This window comes from Equus caballus, chromosome 9, assembly GCF_041296265.1.
Source record: "Equus caballus isolate H_3958 breed thoroughbred chromosome 9, TB-T2T, whole genome shotgun sequence".
NCBI classification, from domain to species: domain Eukaryota; kingdom Metazoa; phylum Chordata; class Mammalia; order Perissodactyla; family Equidae; genus Equus; species Equus caballus.
In genome coordinates this window covers 97,986,454-98,009,652 of record NC_091692.1, presented here as the reverse complement: position 1 = coordinate 98,009,652, position 23,199 = coordinate 97,986,454, and the positions used below count along the sequence as shown (strand labels likewise).

The following is a 23,199-nucleotide window of genomic DNA, read 5'->3' as shown; positions in this document are numbered from 1 at the left end:
TCCGCCCTGCTCTACTCTGCTTTGCCTCCTGCCTGTGCTCCTCAGCTCTGCCCCTGCACCAGGTACGGGCTGCCCTCACCACCTCAAGTCTTGGGCTCCTGTGGATCCAGCCTTTTTCTCCTTGAGAAGAAGCCCTGTCTCCCTGGGCTTGCCCCTCAGCAGGTTGGAGTGAGGATACTTTCTCCTGGCTCTTTCTCCTTCTAATGTCTTGCTGCCCTCAGTGAGGGTCCAGAAGCCCCCCCCCCCCACCGCTGCCCCCCTGGTCCCTGCCTAGTACAGAAGGAGGGACTCCCACAACCACATCCTTGTCTCACTCCCATCTCTGCCTTCTGCTCTGCATCCAGGCCTCAGCTCTGTGCAGGTCACCAGTGCTGGTGACACAGCCACAGCCCTTCCCTGCCTGCTTGGCTCCTTCCCACTTCCTGCTCTTCCCCCTTTGAGTCTCAGGGGCTCCCGCTGCTCCCACCACCAGGCGAGGGGAGCCTTAGGGCCTTCGGAACACTCCTTTGGCCAGACAGCTGGTCTCTTTGATCTCGGGGCTCTTGCCAAGGGCCCTGGAATGTGCATGGACCCCCAGGGCAGGCAGGACTGAAGGGGTACGGGGTGGGGGGGGATGCTGGCGAGCCACCCCAGATGAGGCGGCACCACCCAGGAGTGCTGGTGCAGGCCCTGCGGCCAGCATCTGTGGGGAGCTTTAATGGCCGTGCACCAGGGTGTGGGGCAGAGCGAGCCTGGCCAGTGGGCACTGGCTGGCATCACCAGATGAACATGGGCTTGCCATCGTCGTGCGCCAACTGGCTGAGGCAGGAGAGCAGCAGGAGTGCGTCAGTGAGCATGCTGGGGTGCACGGTCTCCACCAGCACACGCTGCAGGAAGTCCACGGTGTAGGAGCCGCCCTCAGACGCAGCCAGCTCAGGCCGCTCGCGCAGGATGCCATAGGCGTTCACCAGCTGCTCGGTCAGCGCCGGGTGCACCCGCCCGTTGTAGCCCAGGCTCTGCAGCCGGTTCATGATGCTCACGTAGCGCTGTGTGAGCGTCTGGCACAGCTCCTCATCCAGCTTGTGGCTGCTGGGGTTCATGGAGGCCTGAGGGGAGAGCATCCGTCAGGGACCCTCCTGCCCCACACAGGTGCACGGGCAGGCAAGGGGTGAATGAGGCTGAGGGGGTATGGTTGTGAGAGGACCACGATCAGAGGGAATGTGCTCGAAGGAGGTGTCCTGGAGGCCCTGGGAGAGGGGCCCCGAGGGGTATAGGGTAGGGGGAGCCTGGTGGGCCTGGCCTGAGTGGAGCGGTTCCTGAGACCCATCACCTGCTCCACCCACCACCTGGGATTCGGGACTGATCTGAGGCCACAAGGAACTGAGGACAGAGAGCATGGCTGGGAGCCTGGAGGTGAAGGAAAGATGAGGGGGGACTCCTAATGTCCCTAGGGTTGCCTCACCCAGGAGACGCCACTCAGGGGCTTTTGCAGGCCTCCTCCTGGCTCCCTGCCCTGCTAGCTCTCAGCCTCCTCTCCAGGCCGCTCTTGTCACCTCAGGCCGCATCCTTAGCACACTTGGGCCTACACAGCCCCCTGCCCAGGGTCCTTCCCTCCCCTCAGGCTGAGCTGATGACCTGAGGCCCAGAGCCAAGCACCCTCAGTCTCAGACTGGGGGGTCCTGCTGGCCCACTCCCCATGCCTGGACCTGGGGACCGGCAGCAACTGGGTCAGTCTCCACCTGGTTCTTCACCACCTGTGCCCCCTAGCCAGGCAGTGACTGCATGCCCCAGCATCTCACGATGAAGTCAGCCCTGCTCTCCACCTCTTCCGCCATTGTCTCCTGGGCATGTGACCTGGGCAGTCACACAGGGACCTGAGGATGGACTGAGCCTGCCTCAGGGAGGGCGTCCTGGAGGGAGAGGGTGCTGGGCTGAGGTCTGGAGGACCAGGACAACAGAGGGAAAGAAGCTTCCAGGCTGAGGAACAGCATGCATGACATGGACAATGCCAGGAGGCAGAGCACAGAGCAAGGGGCCATGGGGAAAGCCAGGTTCAACGGCTGCTTCTGTCACCACACTGGGTCTGAGCCTCAGTTTCCCTGCTGTGAGATGGAGGGAACAGCACCATGTGACAGGGCTGTTTTCAAGATTAATGGAAATGTCGCCAGGGGCTGCTGAGTACTGCATCCGTGCTGGCCGGTGCCGTATGAGGGTCCTCATGCCATGGGACACATCTGAGGGCTCTCATATTGAACAGACTGTGTTTCAAAGGACTAGGGAAGGGAAAGGCATCCTAGGATGTTGAAGTTTGCCAGGATCTGGGTGGGGAGGAGACTTCAAGGTAGCACCACCCTCTCAGGACCCAGCTCTCACCCTCAAACTCTTCTGCCCTCTTAGCACCTGTCGTGCTTGCCCCTCCCTCATACATAGTTGCGGCTTTTCTTATTTATTGAAGGCTCCCCCAGGAGAGGGTGTGCTCCCCGAGGGCAAAGACTGTGTCTATTTGGTGTGCACTTGGTGTACACTGAATGCTCTGTACTAGTCAGAAGTGAACAGATTTGGGGGGGTGAGGGCAGCTGTGGATCAGTAAGGGGACAGCAATTTGGACCAGGACATAGGAGTGGAGGACAAGAGAATGTAGATGTGGCTACGTATGTGGGAAAAATCTTTAGCGGGAGATGGGAAAAATCTTTCCAGGGAGAACCAGCAGGACCTAGTGTTAGATGTGGAAGAGAAAAGAGGCGTGAGCAAATACACACACACCTCCAAGAGAGCACGCACACGTTCTCATCTTCCGGTCTCTCCGTCCTGGAACACCATGCTCCAGTGATAAGGGAAACGACAGCCAACGTCACAGAATCAGTGTGGTACAGCCCTTATTCTCTGAACACAGGGCAAGTGCGTTAGAAATCGGCAATGAAAAGACAGCCAAACGCCCCTCAGGTAACGGAGACTGGAAAGTGCGTCCTAACTGATTCATGGATTGGAGATCCAGCGCGGTTTGTGAAATATTTCGACTTGAACAGCCCCAAGCCCATCTGTCTAACCCTGGGAGATGCAGCCGAGCGCCGCTCCGATGCAGGCTGGAGCTGGGGGCGGACGCACTGGCCGTGAGCCTGCCGCATTCCCAACCAGACGACACGGCAGAGACGGCTCCCTGGGCCCTGCGTCCTGCTCCAGGACCCACGCTGGCTGGCGTTCCTCTCGCACCAGTCAGATATTTTGAATATCTCCCTGGCTAGATGGAACTTCCTTGCCCTGACTGTATTTATTTAAGAACAAAAGAGATGTAAAATAAAATGACTTAAAACGCTCAACCCAAGAAAGAAAATAAAGCAAACGTATAGGAAGCAGAAGGAAGGAAATAATAAAGAGCAGAAATGAGGAAACAGAATCCAAAGGATCAATAGAGACGATCAGCAAGACAAAATTGGGCAAAGTGGACACACTCCTGGGCAGAGGACAGGCACCCCCGCCTGCCTTTCGGGAATGAAACTCCGGGCAGAGCTCACCGGTCTCGCCCTCCTGCCCTGAGGCCTGACGTCACTAAGTTCGAGCCAATGGGGTGAGACTAGGACTGTAGGACTGTGAGCTCCGCCCCCTGGGCCTCGTTCCCGGACTGCGGACTCGCCCACACGTGCGAGGCGGTGGGCAGCAGGGCCGAACGACCCCGTGGAGAGATGAACACCTGGGTTATGGAAGGGCCTGCGTTTCTGTCACAGCAGCTTGGCACGGTCTCTGAAAAACTAGTGAAGCTGCATAAATAAGTCATAAATAACAGCAAACTGAGCGTCCCAGTGCATTAAAAAACACGAGGGAAGCCGTGTGGTTTATGACCAGACTATCTTCTTGTGTGTCTCAATATGTTAAGAGAAAAGGGGGGAGAGGTGGGGGAAACACCGCGTGCTCATCTCAATGAGAGGCAGAAGAAACATTCTAAAAAATTCAGTGTTTGTTCATCATTACAAAACAACCCAAACACTCTCAACAAATGAGGAAGAGGGAAAACTTCTCAGTCTGATGCGGCCGATACTGAAGCTGGCCTCTCTGGCTTCTAGTTTAGTGCCTGCTAGTGCCTTCCTGAACTCAAACAGGCTGGAAGATTAAAATCACCATTCCCAGACTCCCCTGTGGCTTAGGTAGCCCTGCGACCTGGATGTCTGCCCAGCAGGTGCATGTGGGTGGAACTTCCAGGTGAAGTGAGCACCTGGAGGAGGTGGTGCCCAGAGGGAGAGCAGGTTTTCAGGATTGTGCAATTGCTATGGCACTAGTTCTTCAGGGGCAGCTGTACCAAGTTTCAGGCATCTGACGGGGTGTCTGCATGCTGTTCCCGGGGCAGTGATGGCAACAGTGTGTCCTCTAGGAAATTCCCTTGTGCGCTGGCATTTTTACTGGCTGTATAGCAAACAAGCCCAATTTTGTGTCCTTCCTGGAGCTGCTCCAACCGCCTAAACTGTTATGACAAACTCGTTCTGCTCCCGTTAGCTAGTGTAGATTCTGTTACCTGCAACCAAGAACTCTGACTCGCCTAAAGAAGATCTCGCAAAAAGCCTGGAGCACACATCATACTTCGTGGGAAGACTAGAAGTGTGTGTTCCCAGTCAAGCCAGAAACAGGATGAGGTTGCCGTGTTGTATGCTTCTTTTAAATACTATACAAGATGGTTGTCTATGTAGAAAAGCCAAGACGACGTATAGGCCATCAGAACTAGCGAGAGGCTTTGGCAAGGTAGCTAGATAACAAATCATTACACGAAAATCAAAAGCATTCTCAGCAGGCAGCCCAGAGAGGGGGACTCTGGAGAGCATCGGGGTGCACCATGGACCCAACTGGACACAGTCACAAGGTGCCACCCTCAATCACCCTCACACTGGTGCAGCTGGATTCCAGGTCTCCTAGGACCAGGGCGCCTAAAGGAAGGGAGCTCAGAGCATCTTCCATAGAGCAGCAGATCTTTGCAATTGGGTAGAGGAGGTGACAGGCATGTGCACTGGGACAACTTTTAGTTGGGCTTAAAAGATGGCATAACTGGGGCCGGCCCTGTGGCATAGTGTTTGAGTTCAGCTTGGTCCACTTGAGTGACCCAGGTTTGTGTGTTTGGATCCCGGGCATGGAGCTACACCACTAGTCAGCCATGCTGTGGTGGCAACCCACATATAAAGTGGAGGAAGACTGACAACAGATGTTGGCTCAGGGCTAATTTTCCTCAGCAAAAAAAAAAAAAAAAAAAGGCATAACTGCGAATTTATTAAAAAAGATGGCCAACTGCCGTGAAAAAAGTCAACCAGTCCTCACTGAATGGAGCTCTATTAAAGATTTTCAGCTGTAAAGCTAACAGCATTCATGAAGCAAACACCACCAGGTTTCACTAGGTTTAGTGGGTCTGGATAGAATTTAGAGATCCAGCATCCACCAACATTGGAGTTCAACATGCAGAAAAACAAGATGTTTTGATGAAGGGAAATAAAAGTCTGGGCAAAGTGGAATTAGATGCATATAGGAACCAATGAATGGTCCAGCCAAGCAGGCAGGATGGCCTTAAGATGGGGATGCATCTTTATGATCCTCAGATGTGACCAGACATGAGTCACCCTGCCATGAGTGGCAGCCGGGGCCAGCCAGGGAGCATCTGTCGGGGTCCAGAAGGCAACTTCTGTGCAGGTGGGCTCCAGTGGAGCCCCTTCTTGGGAGCTTGGGCAGCAAGGGTGTGGTCCTGGCAGCACCGGTCATCGCCGATGGAAGCTGAATGGGGGCAACGGCTCTGGAATTGGTAACGGTGGCCATTGGGCAGAGTGACCAGATGAGTATTGTTGTGAGAGCCACAGGCTCTCCAGAGGCTGCCAAGATGGCCGCTGAGGCACTGGCTTGGGGGAAACCAAGCTCCTTGACCTCCTCAAACACCAAAAAGATTGCCTTCCATACGTTCTGATTTTCTCCTCCTGCCTCTTCTCTAAAGAGCTGCTGTTCAGTGCTGTGACTGCAGAATTCCATGGCGTAAGCCATAACTCGCCTGTGAGTGAGCAGAGGCCTGGGAACCAGAGGACTTGCACAGCCAGCTTCGACGTCCAAGGTCGACGTGTGCTTATCAACTTCAGTCAAACGGGCTCCTTCAAGCAGTAGGAAACCTCTTCATAGTTTAATACCTAATTCTACGTGGGCAACTAGACCTGTGCTTATAACGAAATGTAGTCTTTGCCAACGAGATATCAGATGCAGCATTTTAGAGACATAAATATGGTGCTTCTCCTGAGTTGTTTGTCGATTTTTAAATGGCCACGGTCAGTCTGCACTCATGACACAGCAGCGGCGGTGGTGGTCCCGGACACGAGTCAAGGGTCATCAAACCAAATACGACCAAAGTGGGCTCCACTGGCACAAGGAACAGAAATGACGGGCATGTAGAAATACCCCAAATCATAAAGATGTGAAACTTCCCCAGTTTAATCTGTAAAGCAATACAAAACTAAAAATTTGAAGTAGGTTTTTCCCAGAACTTGACGGACTGATCCTAAAATTCATATTGAAGAGTAAGGGGCCAAGAGCAGTGGAGGCGAACTGCAAGAAGAGAGACACCCAGGCTCCACCACCCTTCCACAACGAGGGCAGGGTGGGCTGGGGAGAGCCCAAACATGGGGCCCTGGGAGAGGGGCCTGAGGCGGGGCTGGGCAGCTGCCCTGTGCCCCCACCACTCCAGCCTTAAGCAAGACATGAGAAGTACAAACAGTAAAGGAAAAGGTGGAGAATTCTGACCACATTAAAATTAAAACCTAACCAAAGGACACCTGAACGAAAGGGGAGGGCGAGTTCAAACCTGGACATGGATGAACCCACTGTAACCAAAAATCATTCCTGCCCAATCACACGCCCAGATCTACAAGCCACAGATACAGACAGCCTGAGAGAGAGTGGCTGGGTGCACAGAGGGCTATTTCCCAAGGGAAGCCCAAATGGCCAAAATGCCGTGGAGGCGCTGCCCACCCCCCGCCCCCCAGGCACAGGGTCCCACCCCGTGTTGGCGTGTTGGTGGGGGAGGGATCATTCCGGACAGCTCCTCTTGAGTGTCCAGCCAAGTGCAGCCTGTGCCCGCTACCGCTTCTCCTCCTCCTCTGTGCCTTGGAGAGCCTCCCAACATGGTGGCAAGGAGACATGCCTAAGCAAGTTTGAAAAGCATCGTCCTCTGTGTCCCTCAACGGCAGTGGATGGCATGCTGGGCATACACTGGAATGAACCAGGGCCTGAGTTCCCTGGCCGTGAGCCCACCAGCTACTCATAGGCTCTGAGAGCTGCCTCCCCTGTGCCCCCTAGTGACCCTTGAGGACACCAACAGGGCAGGGGAGAAGATGTCGGCTCTGCCAGTCTGGGGAGGGTCCCTGGGATGAGGTCCTGGAGGCCATTGCAGTGGCAAAGTGGGACGGCACAAGCCTGACTGTGCTGAGCATCCTCCCCTGCCCTGTCCTCTGGGGAGGCCGTGAGGCTGGAACCATAGGCTCCTGATGCCAGATGCCCTGGACACCCACTGGCCAGTCGGACTGAGCACTGTGCTTCCTCCATCCCAGGGTGCCCTCAGATTCCAATGCGCTTGGCCTGGTGGGAAGGCAGGGCCCTCCAGCAGCCCCTCAAGAGCCTGGTCCCCATCCTTGCCGGGTGCCGGGGGCAGGCCCTCTGGCAGTGAGTGGGAGATGGGCGCCACGCACCTGGATGATCTTCTCTGGAATGTTGGAGACAGTGAAGCCATAGAGGCGCACGCGCTCGGGGAAGATGCTGGACAGGATCCTGCGGTCCAGCTGGAAGGCTATCTCTCCCACCAGCCTCTCCCAGGCCAGCTGCTTCGAATCTGGGGACAACAAAGGGAGGAGAGAGTGGTCAGTGGCCATGATCAGCAGCCCAGGTGGGTGCCAGAGAGGTCTCCAAAGGCAGCAAGGGAGACCACCAGACTCCCACTGAACCCCCACTACATCACTGACCTCGGGGGCCATCAGGGAACTTGCTGGCCTTTCGGTGGGCCAGCTTCCGCTCCAACTCCAGGATGCTTTTCCGAGATGTTTCCGAGACGCGTGCACCCCGGTTGTTGTTGACAGAGGCTGGGGAGGATGAGGCTCGAAGTGGGGAGAGAGGGTTGCGTGGAGGGGAGTGGGAGGTTGCTGAGGGCCGGCAGGTGGAGTTGGGGGTGCACTGGGTAATGTGGGTCGTACTAGAGGGAGTGTGGTTGGTGGCAGCTTGGGGGGCGGGAGTGGGGGCAGAGGCAAGGCCTGTGACAGTGAGGGCAGCAGTTGGGGAGGTGGGGTCAGAGGAAGGAACTGCTTGTCCCTGGGGGACACCAGGCTGGGTCCGGGCGTCTGAGGTGCTGTAGGAGAAGGCCGTCACAGGGCCAGGAGTGCCCCCGGTACCGATGGGGGTGGAGGTCTGGATGGGCACACCCACGAACGCCACGCTGAGGGGCTCTGGGTCCTGGCTTGGCCGGGGGTGCTCAGTGGAGAGTGGGACTAGTGACATGGGGGGACAAAAAGGAGAGGAGGAGGATTAGAGTAATGCAGGACCAGGGACTGGCCGGACAGGGAGCTCCCTCCCCTCAGGACCCCCTGCTACCCCTCCCCCTGCACCGGCTACCTTTGGAGGTGGCAGCAGGCCTCGTGCCAGCTGATGGATGGTGTCCAGAGGGGCTTCCTCGGAGCGGCTCTGCCAGCCGCACCCTTGGGGCCTCTGACAGCCCCAGATTACTAATGGGGTTGGCTAGAAGGTTCTGAGGGACGCCTAGAGGGGCAGGCGTGGAGGTGAGCAGGGGGCTGCCCAGAGACAGAGCCATGGGGCTGGCCAGGTGGCTGCTTGGAGTCAGGGGGCCAGTGGAAGGCAGGCCCATGGAGCTGGCCAGTGTGCCCGCCGGGGGCACTGCCATGGGGTTGGCCAGGTGGCTGCTTAGAGTCAGGGGGCCAGTTGAGGGCAGGCCCATGGGGCTGGCCAGTGTGCCCGCTGGGGGCACTGCCATGGGGCTGGCCAAGTGGCTGCTTGGAGTCAGAGAGCCAGTCGAGGGCAGGCCCATGGGGCTGGCCAGGTGTCTGCTGAGGGGGCCAGTCAGAAGGCTGGTGAGTGGGCTGCTCTGCGGCATGGGCCCTGAGCCAGGCAGCAGCGTGTTGAGAGGGCCCGTCAGGGGGCTCATGATTGGGCCGGCTGCAGGGCTGGGCTGTGGACTGTTTAGCATGTCGGCCAGAGGTGCCAGAGTCACCATCCCCACTTCTTCCAGGACAGGTTCGCTTGCTGCTGTCGGGGACGGGGACAGGAAGACACCTGGGGGACACAGAGAAAGCACTGAGACCCCAGGCAGACCCCTGGAGGGTGGGGGCTCTCTCCCTACTGTGGCAGGGCCTGGGCCAAGGTGCCCGTCTGCCTCTGATGGGCTGACCAACCCTCTCTGAGCTTCATCTCTTAGATGGGCCGGACAATGACCTGTCCACCTCCGAGGGAGATCTGTGGGGCGGCTCAGCGGATCTCAGATGAAGATTGGGCCCCTCATCTCCTGGTCCTCTGAGGGCGCTGACAACTGCCCTCCAGCCACAAGGACTTTTCACAGCTGCCTGCCTCTCAAATGTGCCCACTGCACTGAGCTGATGACTCTTGCTGAGGAGAGGAAGGTGTTCTGGCAGCTGGACCCCCAGGTTGCCAGGTTGACCCCTCCGCTTCCTGGTAGGGAGGAGTGGGCCTGGACCTCCTGACCACTGTCCTTTCAGGGACAGCTGAGCCTCACCAGGTGGGGGACTCTCAAGGAGGCCAGAGCTAGAACAGGTGCAGAGCTCAAGTGGCGCTGATGGTGCGCCTGGCTCCTGCCCGAGGTGTCTCGGTGAACAATGGATGCAGGTGCAAGAGGGCCATTTGGCCCAGACACGCTTCATACTTCTGGGACCCCACATGGGGGTCTGGAAGCCCATTTTCCTTGGGTTCTCGAGGAGAGTGCCCTTGAAAGACCACGTTAAGGGGAGAAGGTCCCTAGGGGCACAGCAGCTGGGGGAGGGTACAGGGGAGGTTTTCGTGAGTGTGCAATTTAACTGAAAACGTCCACTTTTTTTGTTATAAAAGCAGTACATGCTCATTACAGGGAAAGAATGGAAGTACAGAAAAGTAAAAAAAAAAGATGAAAAACCACTGGTAGTCCTATCACCCCACGGTCAGTCATGCCGAAAAGCTCCGTGTTGCCTTGAAGACTTTCTCCACGTATTTATATAGATCAGGGATGGACGAACCTATTCTGGAAAGTGCTGGTAGGAAATATTTCTGGCCATCTGGTCTCTGTTCAACCACTCAGTTCTGCCATTGTCATGCGAGAGCAGCCACAGACAACACGGAAACGAATGTGCGTGGATGTGTGTCAATAACACTTTATTATGGACACTAATATTTGAATTTCATGTCCTTTTGCATGTCATGAAATAGCATTCTTCTTTTGATTTTCTTTCAACCATTTAAAAACGTAAAATCCATTCTTAGCTCCCAGGCCACGCACAAATGGGTGGTGGCTGTGTGGGTCACCCGTGTCCTTATGTACCCCACCTCTTCTTTCTGGACCCACATCACGCAGCCTCCAGCATCAGCATCCTCTGAAGACAGCACTTATGGTGGCTGCAGGGGTTTCCATCTTGTGCAACTGCCATTGTTTATTGAGCCGATTCCAATTGTTGGGCATTTGAATTGATTCCAATTTTCCCAATGACAAATAATTCTACTCCATAAATGTTTATTACTGATTTTTTCCCTGAAAACAGACATTAGAGGTTCTTTTTTTCCCCCCTCCCCAAAGCCCCAGTACATAGCTGTATACTCTAGCTGTAAGTCCTTCCAGTTCTTCTGTGTGGGACACCAATGCAGCGTGGCTACTAACAGACAAATGGTGTGGTTCCACTCGCAGGAACTGAGCCCGGGTCGCTGAAGCGGAGCATGCCGAACTTTAACCACGAGGCCATCAAGGCTGGCTCCGTTTTAGAAGTTCTTAATGCATGCTGCCAAATCTATCTTTTTTAAGATCCTTCAGAAACATTCTGACATTCCTTTGGAGGTCCCCGGCATGCCATTTAAATCTCTGCTGATGCTATGCCGCACGATATGTGGGAAGATGTCCCAGCACTTTATTTTTGTTTTAAGTTTTGTTATTTTTTTTCCAAACAAGTAAACTAAAATTGCATAATCAAATCAACCAGTCTTTTCTCTTATGATTTCTTGTTTTAGCTTTTTGGAAATTTTTGCTTTAGAATCGAAGAGACGGAAAACCTTGTGAGCCCATGGAGAGGAAGAACATGAAAGAGAAGGAGCAGCTGGTGGGGCAGATTTCGGAAAGACGTCAAAGAGCCCTGATGGGGAAGAGAGAGGGATGAAGTATGGGATGGAGATTGGAGTTGGGGCGTTTGTCCTTCTTGGCCTCTGTTTCCTCTGCGAGGAGCCCAGGGTCTGGATGATATGGGAAAGGACCACTTGGGCAGTGTCTTCAGGATGGCGGGAGAGAAGACAGCCATGGGTCATCTGTCTCTGCACAGCCAGGCAGCTGCAGGAGGGCCAGTGGCGCCTCACTCACAGCACAGCCAGGTCCTTGCAGGGGCTCTGAGACCTAGGTGATCTGTTTCCACATCACTGATCCCCATACCCCCACAGGTCTCCTTGATGTCCCTCTAGGATGTCTCTGGGGTGTTGTCCCCATTCACTGTCTCAGTTCACTTTCCTTCTTCCCTCCAACACCCTCTCCAACCAGGCTTTCACTCTCCATCCACCCAAAACTCATCGAGGCACCGATGACCCACATTGCAGGATCCAGCACTCAGTCCTCAGGCTTCATCTTCCTTGGTGGATGGCATTCACACAGTGGAGAGCTCCTCCTTATTGAAACCCTGTCTTGGTTGGGCGCTCGGGTTCCTGGTCACCCGGCTTCTTCCAGGTGCTGCTGGTCCCACCTCATCTGCCTGCCCTGGGGCAGCCCCAAGTTCCCCGAGTCTGCTCTTTCTTGGTGAGCGATCCAGCTTGGGCACTGGGGACTAGCTACATGTCCTGCTCACGACTCAGGCTGGACTCCAGACTCACACCCTCAACCGCCTGACCCACTTTTTCCCAGAGTTTTTCTGGGGACTCCGGCTTAGCACTCCTTCAGCTCCCTCTGCAGCCCTGGCATGTCGTCAACGAGCAATTTTGCCCTTTCAGTAGCTCAGGCCCCACATGGTGCAGTCAGCTTCAACACTTCTCTTTCACTCATGCCCTGCATCCAGTCTGCCTGCAACACCTTCAAACACATCCAGAATCAAGCACCTGGACCACGAGCACCGCCCCAACCTGGTCCACACCAATATTACCCTGCCTGGATTATTGCAGGAGCCTCTTGGCTGGTCTCCTGATGCTGGATTTTTTCCTCAAACATCAGCCAGAGTGTTCCCATTAAAATGGGAGCCCGCCATTTCATTCTGAGTGCTAAGTCGTTCAAGGGCCCCCATGATCTGGCCTGTCAACTCTCTGACCTTGATGTCCCCCTGATCTCTCCCTCACACCCTCTGCTCCAGCCCCTTGGGCTTCCTTGCTGTTCCTCAAATGCTCCAGGCACACACTTGCTTCTGCCTTTGCATTGGCTGTTCTCTCTGTCTGGAACACTCTTCCAGTGTACACAGCCGGCCCCCACACTTCCATCCATCTTTTCTCAGTGAGGTCTTCCATCTAAAATCACCAATTTCCTTTACCTCAGCTGTTCCTTCCCCTTCTCCTGGACTGTTTCCTCCTAGGCACTGATTTCTCTCTAAGACGCTCTACACTCACTTATTGGTTTGTCCTGTCTCCCTCCATTAGACTGAAGCTCCTTGAGGGCAGGGGTTTGCCAGTTTGCTGCTGTTTCCCAGTGCCCAGAACAGTGCTTGAGCTATGGAAAGTGTTCAATAAATATAAAGAAAATGATGTGTATGTAAGCAGAGGTGAAATTTGATGATTAAAAAAAAAAAATTGGTCAGGACAGGAATGGAGGTCTATTTGACTCGAGTGTGTGCCCGTAAGCACTGAAAGCTTAATCTGACCACAGAAGGAACTGTGTCTATAAAGTGAGTTTATAAACTGTGACCACTGAGACAGCCACGTGAGATCCAAAATAAAATTAGATAACGTGTTACTATCTGAAGGAGTTGTGTGGTCCGCAGAATACAGAGTGCAAGATGCATCAGGGTCAACAAAAGTCAGTTGTATTTCCAAACACTTGCAATGAACGATGCAAAAATAAAATCAAGAAAACAGCACGAAAAAAAGAACAAAATATTTTGGAATAAATTTGACAAGAGAAATGCAAAACTTATACCGAAAACTAAAAACATTGTTGAAAGAAACTAAGGAAGATCTAAATAAATGGAAAAACATCCTATGTTCAGTATTGAAAGATTTAATATTGTTAAGATAGCTATACTCTCTAAGTTGATCTACAGATTCAATGTAATTCCCATCAGAATCCAAGCTAGCTGATCCTAAAATTCACATGGAATTGCAAGGAACCCAGAATAGCCAAAGCAATATTGAAAAAGGAGGAAAGTTAGAGGACTAACTTACAGATTTCAAAACTTACTACAAAGCTACAGTGATCAAGACTGTGTGGTACTGGCATAAGGACAGACATATAGATCAATGGATTAGAATAGGGAGCCCAGAAATAAACCCATACATCTATGGTCAACTGATTTTCAACAAGGGTGCCAAAAATATTCATTAAGGAAAGAATAATCTTTTCAAAAAATGGTGCTGGGAAAACTGGATATCTATGTGCAAAAGAATGAAGTTGGACCCTTTATCCTATACCATGTACTAAAGTTAACTCAAATGGATCAAAAGCCTAAACATAAGAGCTAAAACTATAAAATTGGATTTGGTAATGGAGTCTTAGATATGACACCAAAAGCATGAGCAACGAAAGAAACAATAGGTAAGTTAGATTTCATAAAAATAAAAAGCTTCTATGTTTCAAAAGACACTCTCAAGAAAGTGAAAAGACAATGCGCAGAATGGGAGAAAATATTTGCAAGTCAGATATTTGATAATGAATTTGTATCCAGAATATATAAAGAACTCTTAACACCTCAATAATAGAAGGACAAATAGCCCAATCTAAAAATGAGCAAAGGTTCTGAACAGGCATCTCCCAGAGATGATATACAAATGGCCAATAAGTGTGTGAAAAGATGCTCAACTTCATTAGTCACCAGGGAAACGCAAATCAAAATCTCAATGAGATACCACTTCACACCCACTAGGATGGTTATAATTAAAAAGTCAGATAAGAAGTATTGGCAAGGATGTGAGGAAATTGGAATGCTCATTTGTTGCTGTTGGGAATGTGAAATAGTGCAGCCACTTTGGAAAACAATCTGGTAGGTCCTCAAACAGTTAAAGAGGGTTACCATACAACCCAGCAAATCTACTCCTAGATATATACCCAAGAGAAATGGAAGCATACATCCACATAAAAACTTGTACATGAATGCTTATAGCAGCATTGTTCGTAATAGCCCAAAGGAGAAAATAAGTCTGTCAACTGATGAATGGATAAACAAAATGTAGTACATCCATTGATGGAATACTATTCATCCAGAAAAACAAAACAAAATGAAAACCCCTTAATCCCACCTAGAAGTACTGATTCATGCTAAAAGATGAATAAACTTTGAACATATTATGCTAAATGAAAGAAGCCAGTCACAAAAGCTGCAGACCTGTGATTCCATTTACATGGAATGTCCAGAATAGGCAAATCTATAAAAACAGAAAGTAAATTAGTGGTTGCTTAGAACTGAGGAGGGATGGGTAGTGGGGTGATGAAAGTGTTCTAAAATTGATTGTGGTGATGTTTGTACATATCTGTGAATATACAAAAAACCATTGAAGTGGGTGAATTGTAGGGGATGTGAATTATATCTCAACAAAGTTGTTATTTAAAAAATGATTAATTGGAGTCACAGGCATTTGGGGAAAGACAGATTCATGGTTCAGGGGCTAATTTAGTGCACCCCTGGGTGGCATTGCATGCTCTGCGGGCACAGCAGATGGACAACTGTGTGTCCATTGCTCAGAGCCAAGACTATAATGGCCTCAGTCATGGACACAGTGTCCATCGGGGTTGTGACCCATCAGGGTCACCGAGGAGAATCTCAGAAGCAGCCTTGCCGACATCTCTGGCTGGCAGATGGGGAACACTAGTAATATTTGTGCTGGGACATCAGATGTGAATAGGAGTGTTCTGAGCTAACAGGAGCTAAGGGCCAAGTCTCTGTTGAAATTTCAGTCCTACAGCTTTGTATTCTAATGCAAAATGTACAAGTGATTAATTGTTTTAACTTTTTTTTTTTTTAGAATTTATATTCAATTGAATTAGATTTGTGAGTTGAAATCTTTCTAGGTTTAGGTGCAGTATTAGAACCTTAAAGAGAACTTTAGATTTGCTGTGTCAACTTAAAAAGCAAATTCACCTGTTATTTTATCCTCAAAACGAGTTTATTCGGGAACAGCCAAAAGAATTACAGTACAAGACGCGAATGCTATGTGAAACCGTAGGCAAACTGGGCCAACAAAGCAGGGGAGCTGCTTTCATAGAGAACAAGGAGGAGTAGGAAGGGCTGTTCTAAAGGGAAGTCCATTGGGGGACAGTAACAGTTCAGGGCGGAAATGGCTTCTCATTGGCTGAGTGTGGTGGCTTCTCATTAGCTGAGCTGTGTTGTTTCTCATTGGCTGAGTATGGAGGCTTCTCATTGGCTCAGCTGCAGTGTTTCTCATTGGCTGAGTGTGGAGGCTTCTCATTGGCTGAGCTGTGGTGTTTCTGATTGGCTGGGCTGTTGCTGGGTGGGGAGAGAAATCTTCCTTCCTAGTACAGCGCTTGTACTTCCTGTGGGAGACGCAAACGCCTGTCTCTTCCTGTTTGGCGTAATGGGTGATATGAGGCCGGGGTGAGAGCTCCTCTGCAGGGATCTCTGACTTCAGTTTGGTTAAGGTTTCTCTTATTAATTTCCTCAGTTGCACTTATATATTTCATATGTGAGAATTAATTAGGGTCCAGGAAGGTTGGTTACATCAGATAGTTGAAGTTAAAGAGAAAAGCAAACGTCTTACGTTCACAAACGCAGTTTACAATGTTTTAAACTGTTTAACCAAACTTGTGATTTCCTTCCCAAGCCTACTCCTCGCAGGGACAGCTCCAGCCTTCCCGCTGCCACCCGGGACTTGGGAGCGGCCCCACTCGGGAGTCCCCGGCTCAGCGCCTCGCTCGGGACATGCTCCGTGAGGCGGTCCTGTGCGCCCATCTCCCGCGCGCGGCCTCCGGCTCTGGGCTGCAGCGGCTCTCGCAGCGGTCCCCCCCAACTCGCCCACCGTCTGCGGCCTCTGTGGCCTCGGCGCCCTCCCTCTGGTGCGGACGTCGGCGCGCTAGGACCAGGCCAGGCCCACCGCGGACAGGGGCGGCCAGGCAGCCGAGACCCCAGTCCACACGGGGACAGAGGCTGCAGCAGCCCAGGTCGGGGGCGGCGCGGCAGGTGGCCCGAGGGGGCGCGACCGTGAGGGGGCGGGGCCCGAGGGTTTGGGCGGGAAGCTGCTGCTTTCAATGCGGGTGGGCGGACGCCGAGGGAACCTGGACCCACCGAGGGGAGACCGGTGAGCAAAGGCGGCTCTAGCTGAGGGTTCCAAGACGGCTGGGGCTGCAGGAGGGGGACAGAGCAAGGGGGATGATGACAGGTCCTGAGGGGGGATGGGGTCCTGAGAGGGGAGGGACGGGGTCCTGAGGGAGGGCATGGGGTCCTGAGTGGGGGGAGGGGGTCCTGAGTGGGAGCACAGACCTTGAGGAGAAGGAGGTGGTGGGGAGCAGGGTGTCAAAGGCCCTTCTGAAAAAAGGAAGAGAAGACAGGGGCGACAGGGCAGCAGTGGGTGCGGGGAGGAGGATGGGCTTGGGTGAGCGTCGGGTGGGCAGTGGGGAGGGTGCCAGGCGAGAAGAGCAGCAGAGCCCCCGGCCACCCTGCCCTGGCAGCTTTTCCTGTCCTGACCGCCTGTGTGTGGAGGAGCCGGGTCTGACCAGTGGGCGCAGGAGCCAGTCTTTGGCGCAGTCAGTGTTTTAGTGACTTGAGCGCTCAGTTTGGCCCTCACTTCCTCTCTACGCCAACAGCCCTGCCTCCTGGTCGGTCTTACGCCTCCCAGGACATCCCAGTGCAGGCGCAGGAGGCCCTGCAGCCTAAGTCCATCTTGGCTCCGCCTCCCACCTGCCATGTTCACTGGACCAAGACCTGAACCTCTTGGCGCCCGTTTCTTTCCTGGGAAGTTAATTCAGCCAACGGCCAACGTTTACTGATTTCCTGCTGCTCAGCATACCCGCTCTGACCGTGAGGTTGTACTGTCTGCCTTGCTCAGAGGATCACTCCCGGCCACCTGGCCTTCGAGCCTCTCTAGGTCCCTAGTACAGTAGCCTCTTTATTTTCTCCCCATCCGACAGCCCAGCCGGTCTCTGCTTCCCTCTGTGCTGTGCTCAAACTCTTGCTGAGTCGTCAGCAGCTCCGCCCGCCTGCCCCCCGACTCCTGCTCCCACCCCACCAACCAAATGCTGCTGGAGAAGGCTGTGGCTGCTGCCTCACAATCCGCAGACGCCAGCGCCGTTTGGGCCCATTTCACAGACAGACAGACTTCCCAGGTGCTCCTCTCAGTTCCTTCTGCCATTTTCACTCTGTGTCAGACGTTCTCCATCTTCCTCTCTCTACCCTTGCTCGTAGAGAATGAGGTTTTTACAGAGGAAATTGAGGCCATGGTTCTGGAGTTTCCTCAGCTTCCCGCCCGGCCTTCTCACCCACCCTTTCCCTCCTCCTCTGCCCTGACAGTGGAGGAGACGCTCTTCCTTCCACCAAGGGCACCCCTCACTCTATCAAGTATCACTTTTCTCTTTCACAGCTTCCAACAGTCTCTCCTGGCTCCTGCCCTCCACATATCAGCAAAATCAGGTCTCTGCCATCTGGAAAAGAAGCTCCGAATGCCATGCTCCTCTCCAGCTACTGCCCCCAACCCAAAGGCAGACTTCATAAACTCAGTTCTGTTCTCTCCATTTTTTCTCTCACCCCTCTGCTCGCTCAGTGGGCCTTTCCCACCTCGGGTGGGGTTGGAATCGCTCTAACCGAGGTCATTAATGCCAAGTCATTAGCACTTTTTTTTTAGCACTTTTCTTGCTTGACCTCCCGGCAGCCGCTACACTGTTGACACTCTGCTCCCTTGGAGCCTGTTTTGAAGCCATTACGCTTTTGAAGTTTCCCTTGTCCTCTGGCTGCTCCTTTGCCAGCTTCTCTACCCGCCCTGACTCAGGACTTGTCCCTCAGCCTCTTCTTCCTGTTCTGTCTCTTCCCAGATGGTCTCGCCCTCTCCTGCAGCTTCCCTTATCAACAACTCGTGAATCTTTGCTCTCTAGCCCTGATCTCTCCTCTGAGCTTCAGGCTCGTGTTGCCACTGCTTCCTGGACACTCCCTGTGGATGTCATGTGAATGTCTTAAAGTCAGTTTGTCCCAAATACAACTCATTCCATCCCTCCAAAACTGCATTTCCTTCTCCCAGGCTCACCTTGGGTAAGAGCACAAATGGGAGGCCCACATACCATATCTCAAAATAGGTAAAAGTTACCAGTCAAGCTAACAAGCTGTTGAATTATGTTCTGTGTTCTCACCTGACAAATAAACCTTTGTAACAACCTGGAAGGTCAGGTTTGAATTTAGGATTCTTGTACTTTCTGGAGTTTCTGTGCCAGAATGTGGTGGCTTGGCAAGAGCTGGCCCCTGACCCTCATCCTGCATCCCTTCTCTTCCCGCCTGGGCTTGGTCCTGCGCTGCGAGGGGCCTGGCACACACGCTTGTGAGCACCTACAAGCCCAAGCTGTGTTTCCTCCCATGTTCCTCCTAAATGGGATGGGCCAGAGCTCTGGACTGGAGGGGTTAGGAGGTAGCGCTGTGTACAAGAGTACAAGGGAAGGGAAGGGTGGGCCCAGAAAGAGGAACTGAAGATTGAGTTCAGGAGAGCAAACTGACTTGAATAAGAGCCTGATGAGGAAGGTAAGTCACAAGGAAAGGGCTGGGGAACAGACAGGGTGAGGACGTGGCCAGAGAAAGATCCCCTGAGGCAACTGCAGGGATCTGTCATGGCTGGGCTGGGGCTGGAGAGTCTGCAGTCTCAGGGAGTTTGCCACCTCAGCAGACACCTGTGCAGCAGACACATTCACACTCTCTCTTTTTCATCCCTCACATCCAGGCAGTTAGTTTTCTAACTAAATAGCTTGATTTCTCTCCACCGCTGGTTCACACCATCATCTCCCACCTGGATGGCTGCAAGACCCTCAGTCTAACCCATCTCCCTGCCTCACTCTTGTCTCTCCTGAATCCATTTTCCCCACAGCAGCTGGAGTGAAGCACAAACATGATTACTTCCTGTTAGAAACTACCAGTGTCTGCTTATTGTCTTTAGGAGCAAGTCAAAGCTCCTCCACACGTCATTTGCGGTCCTTGGCAATCTGAGCCCTGCTGACCTCTTCAGCTGCATTGTTCACCTCTCACTGGCCCCAACACACACAAACACACCACACACACACACTCAAATACAAACATCACACACATACCCCACATATACTGATACACATTCACGCACTATCATACGCACAACTCACAAAACACATCACACATACTGCACTCTCACATGCTCATACCACACATATTCACGCACATAGCCACACACATTTTCTGATACACAATATATTCTCAAAGTACTCATACCACATACTCGTACATATTCTCACATACACACATACCACACACTCCAGTCATTTACACACCCACACCACAGATTCCATACATATACCACCCAATCCACACACACATATCACACTACACACTACACACAGGCCACATACACTTGCACACCACATTCACGTGCTCACACCCCCCCCTTGCTAATGCCTCTGAGACAACAGACAGGTGATTCACGTCACACATGCTCACACACCCCACTCCACGCCCACACCCATACACTTTCACACACCCACCACACACTCACCACACACATAAACAGCCTGGGCTTTAGCCACACTGATCTAGTTCTCATTCCTGCTACCCCCAGGTCCAGGCCTTTGCACGAGCTGCTCCTTCTCCTGGAATGCCCCCTCCCCTTCGCCACCAGCTGTCTGGGCTCACCTCGTTCAGAGCCTTTCCTAACTCCCTGAGCTTGACTCTTCAGGAGGTGGAAGACAAGAAGTGGCGCAGGGATGTTCTTAAGAGTCAAACCGAAAATGAGCAGGCTTGCTTGGTTAGCCTGGGAGTAGGAAACCAGAGTCTGGGTTCTTAAACTGTGAGCTTTCTTAACCGTTGTGCCTCCCCACAAGTAGTATTTTTGTCACACTGTCTGTTGTCTCCAAGTCAGTAGCAATATAACTTTTCAAAGGAGAGGAACCTGTATGCTTGTGGTCAGCAAGAGGGGGCTGTGCAGACAGGCCCCATGCCACAGCCAGGTTGCATGGCAGGGAACCCAGTGAGTAGGGAGTCGAGGGAGGCAGCTTTCAAGAGTAAAGGGAAGACAGCTTTGAGCTGGAAGTAGGTCAGCGGGGGAAGGAGCAAGGACCTGGGGGGTTAGTGTCCTAATGGAGAGGCCCAGTTCTTAATCAGAAACGTGTCTAGTTGGGAGTGAGCTAAGTTCCAGGGACTCATTAGGCCTGCAGATCCTCTGAGGTGATCTCGCTTCTAGTGTAAGGTTGAAGCCCATGGTGGGCAGGCTGCCTGGGAGTGGAGGGCAGGGCCTGAGCCAGCCTGGGAGCAGCAGCAATTAAGTTGAGCCGGCAAGTGGACGGCTCGGCTGCAGGTGCTCTTGGAACTCAGAAAAAGGAGGGCTATCAGTCCCAAATGCCGTGCAGAGGTTGAGAAGGATGTGGCACCTGGGAAGCCACCTGTGACTTTCTAGAACAGCAGAGTGTCAGGGTCCACTTCCAAGCTGTACAGGCTTAAGTGGCAGGGCTGAAAGAGCAGAGTCCTCCTCTCGGGGAAGGAGGATGTTTTCGGGCCTGACTGTGGACAGAGGTGGGTGGCCAGCAGGGAGGACGAAGTGCAGGGCCTGTGACGGGGCAGGTCACTGCAGGGGTGGCTGGGCTCTGAGCGCGCATGGAGAAGTCTGCCTTGGAGAAGGGAGCACATAGCCTTCTCCAGGACAAGAAGGACAGCATAGGGAGGGGGAGAAATGTGGATGTAACAACCGCCGTTTGTCACCTCCTCACCCTGTGTAACCTTCACCAACACACTGACAGCCTCTGATTCCTATTGCCACACATAGGACCTTACCACCACTAGAAATTCCCCTCTCATATCTTCCTTGCCAACCACTTTCTGCCCACAGCTTTCCATTCTTCCGGCACCTCACCTTATCCTGTCACCACACTCTGCTGTGCAGCCTCTCCGGGCTCCTGGCCGCTGAGCACCCTCCTGGCTCAGTGCGTATGCCCCAGGCCTAACCCTGCACATCTTCACTTCACCTGCTTTTCTGCGAATACCTGTAACTTCTTTGCCCATTCTACTGTCTCACCCTACTCTGTAAATCCTCTCCAGCCCCAGGGCTCTGTCGAACACTGATTCCCAAACCTCAAGCTTCAGTCTCTGTTTCTTCTCGGCTTCTAGACGGGTTGTCAATTGCCTATTGGCCATCTCTAAGTGGAGAGTAATGGGGGAGAGAAGTGGGGGGACTAAGGGTGAGGGATGGAGGAGAGGGGTGGGGAGGCTGGGGGTGAGTGACGTATTGGACCCAGTAGGGCAGCATATTTGGATTCTGGAGCTGGGGAAATTCTCAGTCTATGGAGCTGCTTGGGAGTTTAGCCAAGGGGAGCATTGCGGGCAGGGGCTCCTACCATCAGGTGGGTGGAACTGGTGCCTAGTTTTGTCTTTTCATCCTGATGGTCCTGTGTCACCCTCCCGTCATGGTGGGGCCACCTTCCCATAAGTTTGTTACTATCTGTGCCCCTCTCTGCATGACTCCCCAAGACCCCACCACACAGAATTTCTCCTCTTTGTTGCAGCCTCACCCTTCCCTCCCCAATCTTCTTGAACTCAGGCCTCTTACGGTTACCCTGGCATTGAGAAGCGCCAGCCGCTGCCTCGCCAAGCCCGCTGCTGAACCCGCTGATGCCCAGGCCACCCGCCTGCGTCTTGATTGCCGACTTGAGCTCGTGATTCTCCCGAATGAGCCGCACCAGCTTCTTCAGTTCCTCATTTTCCCGCACCAGCCTCTCTATCTGATGCCGAAGCCCCTCATAATTGGTGAGTAAAGACATGCCCCAGGGCAGCAGGAAGGGTGCAGCCCACGGGAGGGCACTGCACCTGGAGGCTGCCCAGGGCCCCGGGCCTTGCCCGGGCTGGAGAAGGGCCCCAGAGTTTGCAAGTGGCAAGGCTGGCCCAGTGGGCTCTGGGTATTGTGAGGTCAGAGGCTATGCCCTCCTCCTTGCCCTCTCTGCTCTAACAGGCTCAGCTCTCCATGCCTCCAGGCCTGTGGACAGGCCCTGCCTCAGCCTGGAATGTACTGGCCCCTTCTCTGTTTGGCCAACTTCCCTGTCAAGGTGCCTCCTCTCTGAAGCTTCCCTTCATCCTTGGCAAGCTGATCACTGCTCTCTAGTCCTCCCCCGCAGACCTTTGCTCTGTCAGCATTCACCTGGCTCCGTGCAGTTTTTAGCTCTTTAACGTTGTTTTGTTCACTTTCCATTGAGGGCAGGGACTGTGTGATGCCCCAGCATCCAGCAGAGGGCCTGGTGCAGTACAAGGAGGTAACCAGGGAATATCTGTTGAATGGAAACTCATCACTCACCTTCCTGGCCAGGGTGCCTTTGCCATGGGATCTTGGTCACACCTGGATTTAGCCTGTCAGCCTTCTCCTGGGGACATTCTCTCTTGAACACTTGGATACTGGACCACAATTTCTTCCAACCCTATGTGCTCAGAGCCTTTCTCTAACTACTGGCCCCGGGGCTCCCTTGTCCTAGCACCTGGCTCACTATAGCTTAGAGTTTCTATTTTTGGTGACTCAGGTCCCCTATTCCAAATCCCCTGGCAGTGCCCCCTCTGTGCCCACACCTCTATTCTCCGGCTCCTTGAATTTTCCTGACTGTAGTCCTTCAAGAACCCAAGACTGCATTCCTCTCATCAGGTTCCGAGAACTCAGATCTCTGAGTTCTTATCGTGTTCCCTTTTTTTAGAGTTATCT

At 53.1% G+C, this 23,199-nt stretch overlaps 1 protein-coding gene across 1 annotated transcript; it reads right to left on the bottom strand.

Annotated features, from left to right (window-relative positions):
* Positions 1–655: 655 nt before the first annotated feature.
* Positions 656–22,424, bottom strand: SPATC1 (spermatogenesis and centriole associated 1). The gene is made up of 5 exons (XM_005613352.4): positions 22,072–22,424; positions 8,587–9,261; positions 7,944–8,462; positions 7,674–7,813; positions 656–1,085 (listed from the first exon to the last, which is right to left on the bottom strand). The coding sequence occupies exons 1-5, from the start codon at positions 22,274–22,276 to the stop codon at positions 756–758; spliced, it is 1,869 nt and encodes a 622-aa protein (XP_005613409.1). The 5' UTR covers positions 22,277–22,424; the 3' UTR covers positions 656–755.
* Between the last annotated feature and the right edge of the window lie 775 nt (positions 22,425–23,199).